We start from the raw sequence: 17,109 nt of genomic DNA, 5'->3' as shown, positions 1-17,109 counted from the left end.
GCTGAGTTTCAGTTGGAAGGGACATGACAACTTAGGTCCCAAGGTTGGTAGCGCATTGGAGAAATAAGGAATAGTTAATTTTTTTTATGGTATAGGTTGGCGGACCAGCATATGGGCCACCTGATGGTAAGTGGTCACCATCACCCATAAACAATGACGCTATAAGAAATATTAACTATTCCTTACGTCAATGTGCCACCAACCTTGGGAACTAAGATGTTATGTCCCTTGTGCCTGTAGTTACACTGGCTCACTCGCCCTTCAAACCGGAACACAACAATACTGAGTACTGTTATTTGGCGGTAAATAACTGATGAGTGGGTGGTACCTACCCTGACGGGCTAGCTCAAAGCCCTACCACCAAGATAGATATTGTTATATCGCCAATGTCTATTTATATTAATATTATTAATGTAAAATTAACTCTGTCTGTCTGTCTGTCGCTCTTTCACGAGCTAACCGCTGAACGTAATTTTATTAAATTTGATTTACAGCAAACTTAAAGTCCAAAAAATGACATGGCTACTTTTTTGCCACATAACACCCTAAAAATTCGAGTGAAGCCGCGCGTGAGTAATAAGTATTATATATACTTGGAAAAAGTTACGTATTGTTTACAAACAATGGCGTTTTAATGGGTGAACTTTAGCTTGCGTTAATCAATTAAAACAACTTTTAATTTTATCAATACATCCTCGGGCAAGGTATTAGATTCTGTAACAAAACTCCGCAGATACTGTTACCTTCAGCAATTAATAATTTTAGAGCTAATGTTTAAAGAACATTAACACAAATCATTTTATCTTTATATTTTTATAAACTAGCTGTGCCCACCTTGTACGCGTTTGAATTTAACAAAAAATAAATATTATTGTAGCCTAAGTTACTCCTTATTTAATCAGTTATCTGCCAGTGAAAGTCCCATCAAAATCAGTTACTTTCACATTTATAATATTAATGTAGATTTTCATTGTGTTTAAACATAATTTACGTGAATGTATAAATTTTAAAATAATAACAATAATATTACATGTATTGGTTTTAAATTATATCCAACTACTAAAGGTTTATTCGTAAGAGATCGTTTAACGTGATAAAAGAGCCTTTGTAATTTATAATTTGCTTTTGTAAATTTCGTATGCATATTAAACAAATAGGTTATGTACATAATAACGTTCATTTAAAATTACACGCAAGAATATGTTGCTTAAACTCCTACAGTATGCGCTGTATGATAAATTATTTATATGCACTGGATCACTTCGTTAACTCCACTATGTTGAACCTTTTATGATATTATTTTTAGCAGCTACGGTTAATTAACTGAGCACAGCAGAAGTGATTAATTATATAAAAGCGAATTTACTCCGAAGTCGAGATCAACTTACCGATAACGCACGATTGAAAATATCGTTAAAAGATTGATAATTAGTGACCGGTATACGTAAATTATTTCCGGATATGTTGGTTAATTATAAAACGGATAAGAGAATCTTATCTGATTGTTGGTTCATTGAATTTTCAGTGGTAATGGATAAAATCGTGAGGATACCTGCATTTAAATCGAATAATCCCACATGTGTGGATGCGGCTTTGATTTGCAGCTCAAACACTTCTTCTCACAAAGATATAGTTTAGTCCAGATGTGGGACAGGCTTTACAGGCCTTCTATTATGCATGGTTTTATATTTAACTAGATATTGCCTGCCCCCTTTGCTGAGCATTAACAACAAATATTGTTTATATACGATTAATGATTTATTTTTTTGTCAGTGTTGCCATGAGGTATTATTATTTATAGTCAATCACATGTTTTTACTGTATACCAATTTTCATAAAGATCGGTTCATCGTTCTTAAGTTATATGTACAGTCGGGATAAGAAAAGGTTCGTCACCTTAAGATCGATTTTCGTATGGGCGATAATCTGCTTTACCGATTGAAAATGACATATTGCGTCGCAATGATTTAGTGTTTAGCTACAAAAGGTACTAAGAGCTTAAGACTTGATAAAGGAATTAATTTGAAAACTGACGAAGGTTTTCTTACTCTGACTGTACATACGGCCAGACTGACAGACAGACAAATATTTCAAAAATGGTTAAACTGATTTCAGTGTGTCATAAAAATAATATAAGACAAAAAAATGAGTGAACAGACAGACTACAGATTTAGATAGTAGTATACATTTATCGAAACTGTTGATTTTTGTTTTAGATTCGTATGTGGAGTTTGGGTCCGGCACAGCTCGACGCCTGTGGTGCGTGCGAGCGGGAGGGAGCTATCTTATGTCCTCCTCGCTGGTATCCTCATGTGCTACCTCGTCACCTTCGCTCTGGTCTTCCGACCCACGGATATATTGTGTTCTATACAAAGGTTTGTAATTTTGGTGTCCCCTGGATTCTAATTCATAGAATTAAAACTATTACTTATGTATTATTTATTGTACATTATGGATATTATTTTAAAGTAAAAAAAAACGTATGGGCGTATGGGCCACGACTTTCACGAAGACGACTAACTTCAAGTGCAACGAAGATCCGCTGATATTAAGTAAAAATAAAAAACGCCAAAATTTATAAATATTAAATGCAACTGAGCCCTTGCATGTTGTAAAGTAATTAAAAAAAGGTTTGTAATATGATAACTATTTTTAATAGCCCCATAATTGATAGGTATTTCAGGTACCAGAGTATTTACAACCACAATAGACATGACATGTTCAAATCAAGTAATTAGATGGTGGTGCCTTATTTAAGCTAAAAGCCATCAGATGGTCCAAACCCATACATCAAATATAAAGTAAAGTAACAGCCTGTACATTTCCCACTGCTGAGAAAAGTCCTCCTCTTTCATTAAGGAGAGGGTTTTGGAACACATTCCACCACGCTGTTCCAATGCGGGTTGGTGGAATGCACATGTGGCAGAAATTCGATGATTAGACACGTGCAGGTTTCCTCACGATGTTGTCCTTCACCGCCGAGCAAGAGATGAATTATAAACACAAATTAAGCACATATATATAGCGGTGCTTGCCTGGTTTTGACCCCTCAATCATCGGTTAAAATGCCCGCGTTCTAACCACTGGGCCATCTCAGCTCCATCAAATATTATCAACACAACTTAGATGTAGCATCGGCAAAATTCGTAAAACCGATCACGTCCGAATTAAGCACGCTATCCCAAATCACTAATATTTATTTCTTATGCGAATATGATCTTTACACAAACGTACTCGTAAATTCATATGACCTAATATATTCGTCAATTTGACACGTCGATTTAAAAGCACTTGCTTTCTCGGGTTGAACTGACGCGAGAATCTATAGCGACGAATAGCGTCGAATGGCGCGTATAGGAAACTATTTCTATTGGTTGTATAAATCAGCAGTAATCGGTTTTATTGAATTTGCCGATGCTACATTTAAATTGTGTCGCACTATACCATTTGACCTTTCCTGTCCTGACACTTTGTAATTTCCGAACAGGAAATTCTGTTTATTGTTTTCAATCAATAAATAACAATAAACACGAACAAAGGAGATATCGCTCATCGTTCTGTGATATACAATTAGATTTATCATTTGTTTTAGTTTCCATACACTGGAAACTGCTATTCCTTATAGTCAACAGCATTTTTTTTTATTATGGTATAGGTTGGCGGACGAACATATGGGCCACCTGATGGTAAGTAGTCACCATCACCCATAGACAATAACGCTGTAAGAAATATTAACTATTCCTTCCATCGTTAATGTGCCACCAACCTTGGAAACTAAGATGTTATGTCCCATGTGACGGGCTTGCACAAAGCCCTACCACCAAGTAAAAATTATATATATTCTATATTTATTATTATATATTTCTTTTGTAAACACGTGCAAAGCGAGGTCTAATACGCCTCGTATGTGTCCCCCTTGCGGTTCGGCTAATAACATAGCTTTCGTTCCGAGGCCGTAACATCTTTTTTGATGTATTTAGTCTATAGAAAACAGACTGGTATGATTTACCTAATTTAACACGGGGTCTCTTTAACCATGTACCGCACTGAAGAAGTAAAATTCTATTACGTCACATCATATCGAAATTTATATTCTTTAAAGTTACGGGGTCTAATAAGCCCCGTAACGGTATTATGATAGCTCTCATACGAGGTCTTAAATGCCCTCAAACTCAAACTCAAATTACTTTATTCAATATAGAAGCATTACACTTTCTTATTGATGGTCAATTGAAACACTACCACCGGTTCGGAAAAGAAAATACCCTGACCTGAGAAGAACCGGCGAAAGAAACTTAGCGGGTTTTTTTTTTTTTTAGTTGTCTCATATATTATTTAAACAATTTAATATGAGATGAAATAGCCAGGAGGCGATCGTTTCATTCCCAAGGTGTGCTATCGATAATAAACTCATTAATTGTATAGTAACCTTTTGCACACAAGCGTTCCTTAATAATTTTCTTAAATTTGGCAACAGAGGCATTTTGAACGCTTTCTGGGATCCTGTTGTAAAACCGTATACATTGCCCCACAAAGGAGTTACTGACTCTATGTAGTCGAGTAACAGGAGTAACAAGTTTGTGTTTGTTCCTTGTACCAATGCTATGAGTATCACATTTTCTCATGAAATCATTAATATTTTTTCGTACATACATAACATTGCAGAATATATATTGAGAAGCAACAGTCAATATCTTGATTTCTCTAAATTTATTCCTTAACGATTCTTTCCCTTCTCCCTGTACTGGTATTATGATAGTTTTGATACGAGGTCTTAAACGCCCTGTAAAAACGGTAACAATAAAAAAATGATGCCTCTGCCAACGTGTTACATTCCCAGTAGCAGAGCAGATTAATTATAAAGAATCTTTCGAAAAACTTTTATATGGTCTTATGTGAATTTTGTTTCCCCCTTGCTCTGACAATTGGTATGTCTTTGGGATTGGATGTCGTGACTAAAATTCATTAGGACAGCTGATATGTTCTTGCTTTTTGCGCATATGTATTTTAATGTGTTAATCAATACTGCCATTAAAAAAATCCTTTACTAAAAACAATCTTACAATATAAGGTACCAAGTACCCATTCGTGACAGTTCACAATGAACCTTAAAACACTTAAATTGAGTTCATTATTGTTTGTCATTTTTCACACTTATCTTGTACTTTTGTTGTAGATTTGGCACCGGTTTCTGCTTCACGGTGGTGTACGCGGCTCTGCTCACAAAGACCAACAGGATATCTCGCATCTTCAACGCCAGCAAGCACTCCGCGAAACGACCGATCCTCATATCGCCCAGCTCACAGCTAGCGATATGTACTGCGCTCGTGTCAATACAGGTCAGAATATTATTTTAATTTAAATTAAATATACTTTGTACAATAACATACTTTGTGTGGTCGGGTGGTGTATACACCGGTTTCCTTGGGTACGCCACTCCGAGGTCCCGGGTTCGATTCCCGGCCGAGTCAATGTAGATTAATTATCAGTAGTTTTCTATGTTGCCTTGGGTCTGGGTGTTTGTGGTACCGTCGTTACTTCTGATTTTCCATAAAACAAGTGCCTTAGCTACTTACATTGGGATCAGAGTAATGTATGTGATGTTGTCTCATATTTATTTATTTATTTAATAAAAACAAGAATACAGAAATCTTAGGATTAAACACAATAGAAATAACGCCCAAAACAAAAAAAAATGTGTGTTGTATAATAGGCGGATATGGCTAATTAACCTTCTCTTCCAGACAATCCAAATTTATATTGTATTTTAGCAGTTTTAATATAAAAATATCAGTCAATAATTTACTAATTATTACAGAAACCATATTAATATTATAAATGTGAAAGTAAGTCTCTCTGTTTAAACCACTGAACCGAATTTGATGAAATTTGATATGAAGCAAATTTTGATCTTCAAGAAAAGACACTACTTACTGTTTTTTGTTTACATGACAAGCAACACCCTAAATCGCGAACTGCAAACGACTACTAATTCCTAAATTATAATTGTACGGTAAATAAAAATAAATACTTAAAATATTTAATAAACCAGATTTTATTCCTTTTAAGTTTATTAACCTTAGTATTATTATATTAATAAAAATATTTGTATGATTGTTTCTCAACTTAACATATAATACATACAACAGCACACAAAATATATTTTATTATTTATTGAATTCTATTAATATAATATTCCTGAAGTTAAAATAAAAATCTATTGATAAAAATCTCTTATTCACATTATATAAACATCAGTCTTTTTTATGTGTCATTTGCTCGGGAAAACATCTTGTATTATTTTTAAAGCCATACGAACGTTCTTAAATCGACGACACTTATTTCTACGAAATCGGATACAATAACAAAATATGAATAACATATTATATTTGAGATAGTAAAATAAATGATCTAAATAAATATTATATGACTAGTGTCAAACCGATGTTTCGTCCGCTTTTTTTTAACGCGAAGTTTTTTAATTTTCTTCTATTAATTTTAACTTTTTAAAGGTAGCTTATGTTTTTTGTGTCGGGGGTTTTTAAAATTTTTAATTTGATTTTTTATTTTATCCTTATTTATAACACAAGACTATTACACTTAACTTATTGATAATTTTATTTTACTTCCAAAATAAAATAAATAAATTGATAAAAGTTTAGTACATAGTCAAGCGCTTTACCATATTGCGTTAAAATGCTGTCAATAGTTGTTTATTTGTCTTTTTTCCTGTTATGGTTGAAATAGGGAATGTGTGATATTAATATAATTTAAAGTATATAGTACTTTAGATTGTTGTTGCTCTCTATAAGTTAATTTTTCGAGACTTTAAGGTTATCGCCTACATGAAAACAAACAAATAAAGAATATATTATTTTAAGTTTTGTTCAGTCGAGATCACATTATTTGATCATCGTATACAAAGACGAATTTGATGATATATTAAATTTTCTATTTAATGATATGTTAGAAGTTTATTCTCAATTAATTAATTTTAATTATAAGCGTGAAACTTTTAAATTATCAACATCCTAAGGAGTAAAAGTCGAAGCGATTAAAATTTAATTTCCGCAACCCTTTATGGTTGAACAGCGCCGTACATACAAGTCTCAAAGGGCGGAAATCGAACTTGACGAGAAACAATGTAATGAACTTCACAACAGCCGAATAAATTATCTCTTTAAAATTAATGCAGGATAAAAGTTGAAAGGAATTGAGATGGACAATATAAAATCTTAATTTATATCTAAAAATAATATTGTCCAGTCAGGCTCATTGTGAGAGCTGAGATGGCAGTGGTTAGAACGCGTGCATCTTCACCGATGATTACGGTTTCAAACCCAGGCAGGCACCAGTCAATTTGCACGTGACTAATTTCAACAAAATTCTACTACATGTGTATCCAACCCGCATTGGATCATCTTGATGTCCGAAAATCCACAACAGCGCGATTTCTCAAACATTTTCTGCCTCGCACAACTACTTTGTGGAACCAACTTTCGCCGGAGGTTTTTCCGAACCGATACGACATGGTAACCTCCAAGAAAAGAGCGTACTCCTTTCTTAAAGGCCGGCAACGCACCTGCAAGCCCCTTGGTGTTGCAGATCCATCAGGTGAGCCTCCTGCTCGTTTGCCACCTATGCCTATGCCACCTAATCTTTGTCGTAGTTACTGGGTAAGATCACTCAACAGATATCTTCCCCCAAACAGTGAGTGACAGGTATCGGTGAATAGGCTGAAATAAAAAATAAAATAATCTTGTTTGATTTCACTACAAATTAAATACTCAATGAAGGTAGACAAAGACGTCAAAATGACGTATACGCTAGTCTGTGGAGATACAAAGACACAATAGAAATCCATACATCAAACCAATGAGGCATTACAGAGCATTATATAGCCTTTTTAACAAACTTAAACATATGTTGATACATACATTTCTGACAGCTCCGTAAAACCGCGTTCTGCATTCCCGAAAAGTTTTCTTAGTTACGAAGTTGTGGAACGCTGATTTTATAAATTCGAAACTTAAATGGAGATTCGTCTAAGTTTTTGGTAACACAGCGTCACCACAATAAACAGGTTCCTTGACGCTCAGCTCTGAATAAATGTGCCCTCATGATCCTAAGTACCTAACTTAGTTGCTTACGACACAACTTCCTCAGTTTTGAAATGTTGTTGTGTTATATTTTGCAAGATACACTTGCATATACATATGAATTAACATTTTGGAATAGTTTTTACTTACGTGTGGATTACTAATTTCATCTGCACTATCCACTTATTAATTTAGTCTATTTAATTTAACGCTGACAAATGAGCCTAGATGTTACAGTGTTTAGAACACATGAATCTCAACTGAAGATCTGGGATCCGGGTAAGGGGCACTAAATTGTCGATTGTAAAGTAAAGTAACATCCTGTAAATTTCCCACTGCTAGACTAAGGCCTCCTCTTCCATTAAGGAGAGGGTTTGAAACATATTCCACCACGCTGTTCCAATGCGGGTTGGTGGAATGCACATGTGGCAGAATTTTCATGAAATTAGACACATGCAGGTTTCCTCACGATGTTTTCCTTCACCGCCGAGCACAAGATGAATTATAAACACAAATTAAGCACGTATTTGTATATAGCGGTGCTTGACTGGGTTTGAACCCGCAATCATCGATTAAGATGCACGCGTTTTAACCACTGGGCCATCTCAGCTCTTTCAGCTCAATAGTCGACTGACTTCTGCATAATTATTTTTTTTGCAACGTAGACTTTGAATAAAGTTTAATTTCAATTGAAATGGGTAATGGAAAGGTTACCGACATGAACTTTAGCCAAACTAAATCTTTACGAGTAGCTAGACAGACCAAATATAATTGTTTAGCGAGAAAATCGGTCATTTGTGGCCAATAGGCATTGACGTGGGTTGGAATTTAGCTTCAATCAAGAGGAGAGGACACCGTAGTTCATGAGAGGCACTCACAAAAATTGATAATCTGATGAGACTTCTGATACTAAGCGACCATAATCAGTCCCAGTTCCTTTACATCGCCAATAACCGCCAACCTTGGAAATTAAGACGTTATGTCTCATCTGCTTGTGATAAATAAGTGGTACAAACACAGCAAATTGCAAATAGTCCAATCACCAACTAAGCAACCAACGTTTACACCAACGTTGCACTATCTCGTATCCTTCCTGATAATCTTGTTTTAAACCAGTTTGTTCAGACACTTAGTAGTTCGCTATCCATTGGTTCCTCAGATTTAGAGGATGTGCAAAGTAAATAAGATGTGTTAAGTTCGCATCTTCAAAGAAACTAAGTTCTCGTAGCTTTAAAGTGAAACGATAATTACGTTTTCTTAAATTTTTACTCCCAGTTACTTAATATTACGTCCTATTCCAGAATAGATATAATACCTAATAGATATAATATTTAAGGTGTTCTTATTTGACTAGATGTTTAACTTAGCAAATATTAATAAATATCTCGTTAACTGTTTTTCCATTGGAGAACTGGACAGTAGTGCAAGTACTGCGTCATCATCATTCCACCCTTTCGCACGAAGTGTTCTGTTTTTCTTTCCCTATATATATTCTGAACAATGAAATCTAGATATCTTCAAGGTTTGGGTAAATGCATCAAGTGCGCCCCACCTTAGACTATAATAGTACATGACTCTGTGCCTATAATTACACTAGCCCGCTGACTGTACATAACAGAATTGGACAGTACCAAATAATACTATTTTGCGATTTAATGAAGGGGAATGATTGAAGGCCTGCACAGAGATGTTCGTTACGGCTTTGTACAAGCACTTTAGGGCCCTTTAGGCCCAGTTAATTTAATAGACATTCTAATCTGACTTGTTATGATTTTAGAAGATCAGGAACTCCTTCATAAATATTCTTAATATTATATACAGGTAATATATTAAGCAATTCAAAGGACACTAAAAGGACCTAGTATTGCAAATGATTTAGTGTTTTAGTTTGTCTTTAATATCAGCACTTTGTCGAAAAAATAATGTCCTATGAGAGCAATAAATTGGAAATCTAGTGACCCAAGCGCTTTTATTTTTTCCAACAGACAAGATTTGCAATTCAAGCGTGTGCCATAAATTCTTTGTGTTTTAGGTCCAACTACTTTTTTTTCTATTTAAAAACATATCATATTATATTTATGTGTATAATCTCGCTTATAGTATCGTGTACTTTTGTAGTACATTTTATTTTCAAACAATTCTAGCAATTTATATGAATTTTTATATCTATGATACTTGTTTTGTTACATAAATTTCCAACCCAAGCACGCAGTGATGTTTGTACTCAGGATCATTGGTCAAGATTCACGTCTTGACATCACTGGGCCATCATGACTGTATTTCAAAATATGTATTTTCGTATAGCATAGCCGTTGTATGATAAGGTAAATAAACAAAATAAAATGTAAAATGTAATAATGGCATCTTTATTGCACAGTCAAGGTCATTATTGAGCGAAAGAGATGACATATTTTTTATAAATCTATTCCTTTTTTGTATGGGTTTTGGAATTTTTTAATGCAAATAAATAACCTAGTCGAACATTTATACGAAAAACTAAATAATTGACGTAGACCTTGAAACCAGTGAAACATTTATTTAAATACGTTACAGCCGTTTTTATCAAACAAGAACGAATAAAATTTCGTAGAACTATAATTGCCACCTGATCCCTGTCACCTGACGAAAGATAGTTATGAAAACGAAAGCGGTGGTACTTTGTGTTATCAGATCACTATCGCCATTAGATCCTATTACTCAGGAATTCGGGATACTAAATATTAATCGCTGTTTCAGCTGTTGTGTTACGAATAGTTGAAAATTTTTGCTACCTTTACCAACAAACCAATTTTTCGACTAACTTTTTCGTTTTTGTCAAATTTTTATCCAACTTTCTGTCACATAGTATAATAGATGGAAAGTTGGATAAAACTACAGTAACTAATAATACTTAATCATTATAACTAGTAATAGCAAGAGCCTTTAAATTTCCCACTGCTGGGCTAACGCCTCCTCTTCCTTTGAGGAGAAGGTTAACAGCATATTCCACCACGCTACTCCAATGCGCGTTGCTGAATTCACAAGTACTATTACTACTACTATAAAATAGTAGAACATGCTGTTTTTAAATAAAATTAAATAAATCGAGATTGCCTTCCAAAAGTTTATCATACACTATAATTCTACAAGGTCTTGCAAATTTGTGTGCAGTTCGCAAACAAACAAACATGATTATACAGTAAATGAATTTACAGACATGCGGCGCAAATAGACTTTAAAACCTCCCAAGCGTGCTCGGCTCCCGTGTACAGTCACAACAAGAAAACCTTCGTCAGTTTTCAAATTAATTCCTTTATCAAGTCTTAAGCTCTTAGAACCTTTTGAATCTAAACATCAAATCATTACGACGCAATATGTCATTCTCGATCGGTAAAGCAGATTATCGCTCATATTGCGCACGAAAATAGATCTTAGTGTGACGAACCTTTTCTTACCCCGACTGTACAAACCCAAGTTGCGATTCACAGAAATAGCTCGGAGCTCGTTCTCGAGAACTTTTAAAACCCGATTAAATACACATTCATTTATTACTGGCCACTCTAAAATTTGTAATGAAAAATAAATATTAGATTAATACGTACATAGTTATCTTCTGAGTCTGTCGCTACGCATAATATTATATTCATGTCCTTTGAGTATAATATTATGAGAGTCCTGACCTTAAATATACTATGAACTTGTTTTTTTTTTATCAGTGTAAGGAAAAGAGATTTTGCGCGAAAACTCAAGGACAAACGAGTTAAGAACGCATTTCGCGGTAGGGATTACTACAAGCTATTATTCAACCATCAATCTTCAGTTAAGATCTACAAGCTTTTATCACAAGGCCATTTCAGTTCCTAATGCCAATAAAATATCGTGAAACTTAATCGAAAATTTCCGGTATTAGCGTGGTGAAAAGCTTGAATGATGAAATTCTGCCACAGACGTACGGATAGCTTTGTAAAATAAGTTGCAAACATTCACCACAAGATAGTTTTGACCATTAATAAAACATTTACAGCTCCAGCTAAATATAGAAGTAGAAATACTGTGAAGGTTGGGTTAGGTTTGGCCAATATTGGACTGTATCGTATAATTCTTGATAATATTCTATTAAAGATATTTGCTTAGTATTGGACCTTTAAAGATTGTAACTCTGTTTTACATGTTTTATAGTAATATATCCAATTATTTCAAAAAGCCCCATATTAATTAATCTCTATAATGTATTCAATGAAACAAAAGTATTTCGTGAAACTGATTAAGGTATGACATCAAATGCTGGATTGGCCAATTTGCGAGGTGCTCGTAAACTCGGCGTTATATGACTGGTCGTTATATTTTCATATTAAATTACTCGGTAAGAGCAATTTGCGACCTTAGAACGGAGAACTGAGTGAAAAATTACTTCAAATTAATCATAAGAGATCAGACGCAAATAGGTAATTGGAATACCTATTCAATGAATTCCATATACGTATAATTCTGTTTAAATTAATTTTTATATCAAATGCACTGCTGGTTTTTCCCAACAAAATCTGCGCTCTGAATTGGTTTTAGTTTTAAATTCAATTTAATCCTCTAACATGACGATTTTAATGTGTTATGAGAGCGTACTTGAATATTTTGATTTTGAATGAAGAATATAGTAACAATTTTCTCAAAGTTGAGGCAAAAAACGATTAAAAATATAACCCACTGTTCCTTAAAGACCTCTACTTATATTTAGTACTTCAAATAGCTTTCTTGGGGGTAGTGGTATATTAATCTCGCAGATTGTTATGTAAAACATGCAGATTTTCTTCTACCACACATAATATGAATTATTTGCATAAAGTCGAGATTTATACGAGCTGTCTTTGTTTGAGAACAGCGTGTGCTACTTCCAGAGCATATGAGCTCTTTCAAGTTCTTCATAACGAATTTTTGACAAAATATGTAAAAATCGTTACTGAAAATATGTTCGGGTATAAAGCACTTCAGTAATAAAAATATTTAAAAAGAAAACACTTCCTCATACTTAAATAAAAACGACATTGTAATGTTCTAAATTTTATGTGAAATTATAATTAAAGTACTACTAACTACATGTGATGCATAAAAACCGACTCGCATGTGTACCCATCAACTCATATGGCGTTGTGTAATCTCCAACCCTACTTCTCAAAAGAATAAAAAAGGCGTAGCTCAAAAGTAGGACATTTATAACAGCTGTTTCTTTATTTACTTTTACAACAAAAAATATTCAGTCAAAAAAAAAAATTACCCATGTAAATTAATTTTGATTAAGTCTTCGTAATTAAAGCGAGTAATTAAAAAACCTAAGCTTAAGGATCATAAAAATTTGGTTGACAGCGTATTGACAATGGCTAATGTTCTTGAAATAATTGAACATCAATTTAGTTGAAATGTTGACAACATACTATGATCGGATAATTAATTATATCTAACGATTAAAAATGGACAATAATTAAAATTAGGTTATATTTATATGGAGTGGCGTACCTTTGTCATTGAATAGGTTTATACATTACTGAACCTCCGAATCGTAGATTCCAATCCCTCTATCGTCTAGTCCAATGAAACGTCAACCCGACAAGAACGGATTGTGATCGAAATCAACGGCTTTACGTGCTTTGCCTGTAGACAAACCCAATAAATTTTGCGGCCCAAAAACGTATTTATTAAAGAAACTATTCAGTAGTCTATTCGAGTACAATTTTAGAAAATCTCGAAACTCAGGCCCATATCTAGAATTTTCCAGACCAAATAAATCTTTGGACGTATTCGCTTTCCAAATAATCAAAACTGTCTCGCCGTGTGCTCCAGATCCTCGATATTGGTTGTGATTTAGTCGCAAATTCTAGTATCCCTTGATGCCAACCCTACACAAGGGTCACGTCGCAAAGGCGACTAGGATCACGGAATGCATAAAACATTTGAAATCTGTCCCATATAAGTAGCGTGGTCAGAAGACCCTTATAAAATAAAATAAGAGCCTCTTTCGTTTTTTTAAAGAAAAAGGTAGAAGAGATCTGGTATTAGTAGTCGTAAATTTAACAAACTGTCTTACTGTGAAAATAATGTTTAGATTATCTAAAACAATATTTATACAAATTGTATTCTGAGTTCGATAAATAAATGAAAATATTCTGAAAGTAAAAGCACTCTTACATGTTATTTAAAATAATTATTTTTTACTGCAATTCGTTTTTCTAACCTCAAAACAAAACATGAAATATATAAGTTTTAGAAGAGTTTAAGAACAAACAATATAAGTTGATGGAAAAAATTGCTAAAGCAGCTTCAATGTGTGTTTCTGATACATCAAAAATTTTAAAAATTACCCAAAGTTCGTGTATATTTTTTAAAACGAAAAATAAATTTTAATTAACTAATATAGAAGAAATAGTTGCGACCGATTCACATTATATTTATGGTATTATAATGTTTATACAGAATAATATATAAAAATATACAGAGCTTTGTACAGGATATATAAATTAACTTGTAATACCAACACCATTGTAAATCTATTTAAAAGAACAACTTACTTTTCTTGCCGTTGCTTCTCACAGGAACCTGCATTCCAAAACGGTAGTAGACTTAAAATACTGACAACTCAAAAATGATTTTTGTATTTTCATTTTATTTGGTTAATTATTAAAGTATCCATGATAAAGTTTTGTAAAATATTAAACAAGATTTTCCCATCAAAATATTTCATGAAAGCAGGACTTGAAAAAGTATCTTCGTAAGCATCGTTCACCGGACGCTGACTTGCCAGACATCGATTAACCACGACCCAACCCTTATCAATTGCACCTATCAATCTTTTTAAATTGCTGTGTCGGATATTAGCGGGATACGGGATCATTCATATTATATCCTTTCATTTTAAATTATAAAGATTATTTCTTATGAAAAAGCCGAATGAGTCGAGATGGCCCAGTGGTTAGAACGCGTGCATCTTAACCGATGATTGCGGGTTCAAACCCAGGCCAGCACCGCTGATTCATGTGCTTAATTTGTCTTTATAATTCACCTCATCCTCAGCGGTGAAGGAAAACATCGTGAGGAAACCTGCATGTGACAAATTTCGTAGAAATTCTGCCACATATGTATTCCACCAACCCGCATTGGAACAGCGTGGTGGAATATGTTCCAAACCTTCTCCTCAAAGGGAGAGGAGGCCTTTAGCCCAGCAGTGGGAATTTACAGGCTGTTGTTGTTATTGTTATGAAAAAAAAGTATTGCACATTTTTCCACCTTCAGTTTTTCGGTTTTCATAAAAATAATATACAGGAATAATATATATGTTAATAAGGATTTACTTGTGATGTAACCCCACAGGTGCTAATCGTGGTGGTGTGGATGATAGTAGCACCAGCGCGCGCCATGTTCCACTACCCCACCAGAGAAGATAATATGCTCGTCTGCGATTCCTACGTTGACGCGTCTTACATGATCGCCTTCTTCTACCCCATCGTTCTCATCGTGGTCTGCACGGTTTACGCAGTCCTCACAAGAAAGATACCCGAGGCGTTCAATGAAAGCAAACACATCGGTAAGTACTAATAATCTTTTTACATATCCTAATCATGGGTATTTAAGAATGATGCTCCTAATCTTATTTCGATAGATTTGATCAAAATAAAATGATGTAATTGAATGTGTACCCAATGACAGAATAATGATTTGACGAACAAATGGTGTTTACGTATAGTGGAGAATATTTTGTCCAGAAATAATTCCAAATCGTTTTTATTGCCAACTCTTCAACAGCTATTAAACAAGAAAATAGGTTGACAAACATAGGAGACGAAGATGGTGAACTATATCGCCTTGGTCTATTTGTATATAAATACGGGTCTAACACATAAATATTTGCATAAATATAGCATGTTTAATCAAGTCTAATGTTGCTACAATCATTATAGTTGATCAGAACTCCACAATAGATTCACTTCAGAATGATCTAGAACCATTACTTGTAAACCGGCACCGCTTTTGTTGTGGTCCATTGTAACTATACAATAGCTTCCGAGCTATCAGCTCTAGTATAATGCATCGGTATTTATTGAGTCCGTTAGCATACAGTTTATTTCCTTGGACAATTTCTCATTATCAAAGACTGAATCAATCAATAATTCTCATTCAATCTGAATCAATTTAATTTGGAGTGCGAAATATACACGAACGTAATCACTAAAGTAACTTAAATTTTGGCCTTGTACCGTTTATTTGAAGTGTTCGTTTTTGTAAGCGCAATACAGTAACAACCTGTAAATTTCTCACTGCTGAGCTAAGGCTTCCTCTCCCATCAAGGAGAGGGTTTGGAACATATTCCACCACGCTGTTCCAATGCGGGTTGGTGGAATGTACATGTGGCAAGATTTCGATGGAATTAGATACATGCAGTTTCTTTACGATATTTTCCTTTACCGCCAAGCACGAGATGAATTATAAACACAAATTAAGCACTATATATATAATGGTGCTTGCCGGGGTTTGAACCCGAAATCATCGGTTAAGATGCACGCGTTCTAACCACTAAGCCATCTCAGTTTTTGTGAACTGTATGTAAATAATAAAGCAAGATTTCGAGCAGCTGCATGACGTCAACTTTCCTTGCAATTTTGCTAGTAGCTCAGTTCCCCATAAAGTTTTGGTCTTACCTTAGTCAACTCTTACGGGCCTGTTCAACGAAAAAAACTTTACCGATAAATTTGAAATATATTTTGTTAGGCCCAACTGAAAATGCTAGTGAACAAAAAAGACGTATAATTTATACACGAACATAAATTGACATACAACAAAGGTAAACATTATAACATGAGTGCCTCTTCGTAGTTACAACTGTTTCGAATTTGGACTATTATAGTAACAAGCGATAATTTCATTGTTCTTGTATCATGATAAATACAATTTTAGTACATATTCGGTATGATGTTTCCATCTAACAAATTGAGTAGAAAAACTCCATTAACAAAAACATAATTAACTTGTAGTTACGAATGAAAGTATT

At 34.1% G+C, this 17,109-nt stretch overlaps 1 protein-coding gene across 1 annotated transcript in view; it reads left to right on the top strand.

The window, feature by feature from the left end:
• LOC124534458 (metabotropic glutamate receptor 2-like) overlaps positions 1-17,109 on the top strand; it is a 186,354-nt gene that overhangs the window by 164,583 nt on the left and 4,662 nt on the right. The window contains exons 13-15 of the mRNA XM_047110349.1: positions 2,217-2,375; positions 5,177-5,339; positions 15,435-15,648. Coding sequence (XP_046966305.1) covers positions 2,217-2,375; positions 5,177-5,339; positions 15,435-15,648 — 536 coding nt within the window. The remainder of the gene's footprint in view (positions 1-2,216; positions 2,376-5,176; positions 5,340-15,434; positions 15,649-17,109) is intronic.

This window comes from Vanessa cardui, chromosome 12, assembly GCF_905220365.1.
Source record: "Vanessa cardui chromosome 12, ilVanCard2.1, whole genome shotgun sequence".
Classification (NCBI taxonomy): Eukaryota; Metazoa; Arthropoda; class Insecta; order Lepidoptera; family Nymphalidae; genus Vanessa; species Vanessa cardui.
The sequence above is the reverse complement of the archived record's forward strand: the minus strand, read 5'-3'. Positions and strand labels throughout refer to the sequence as shown.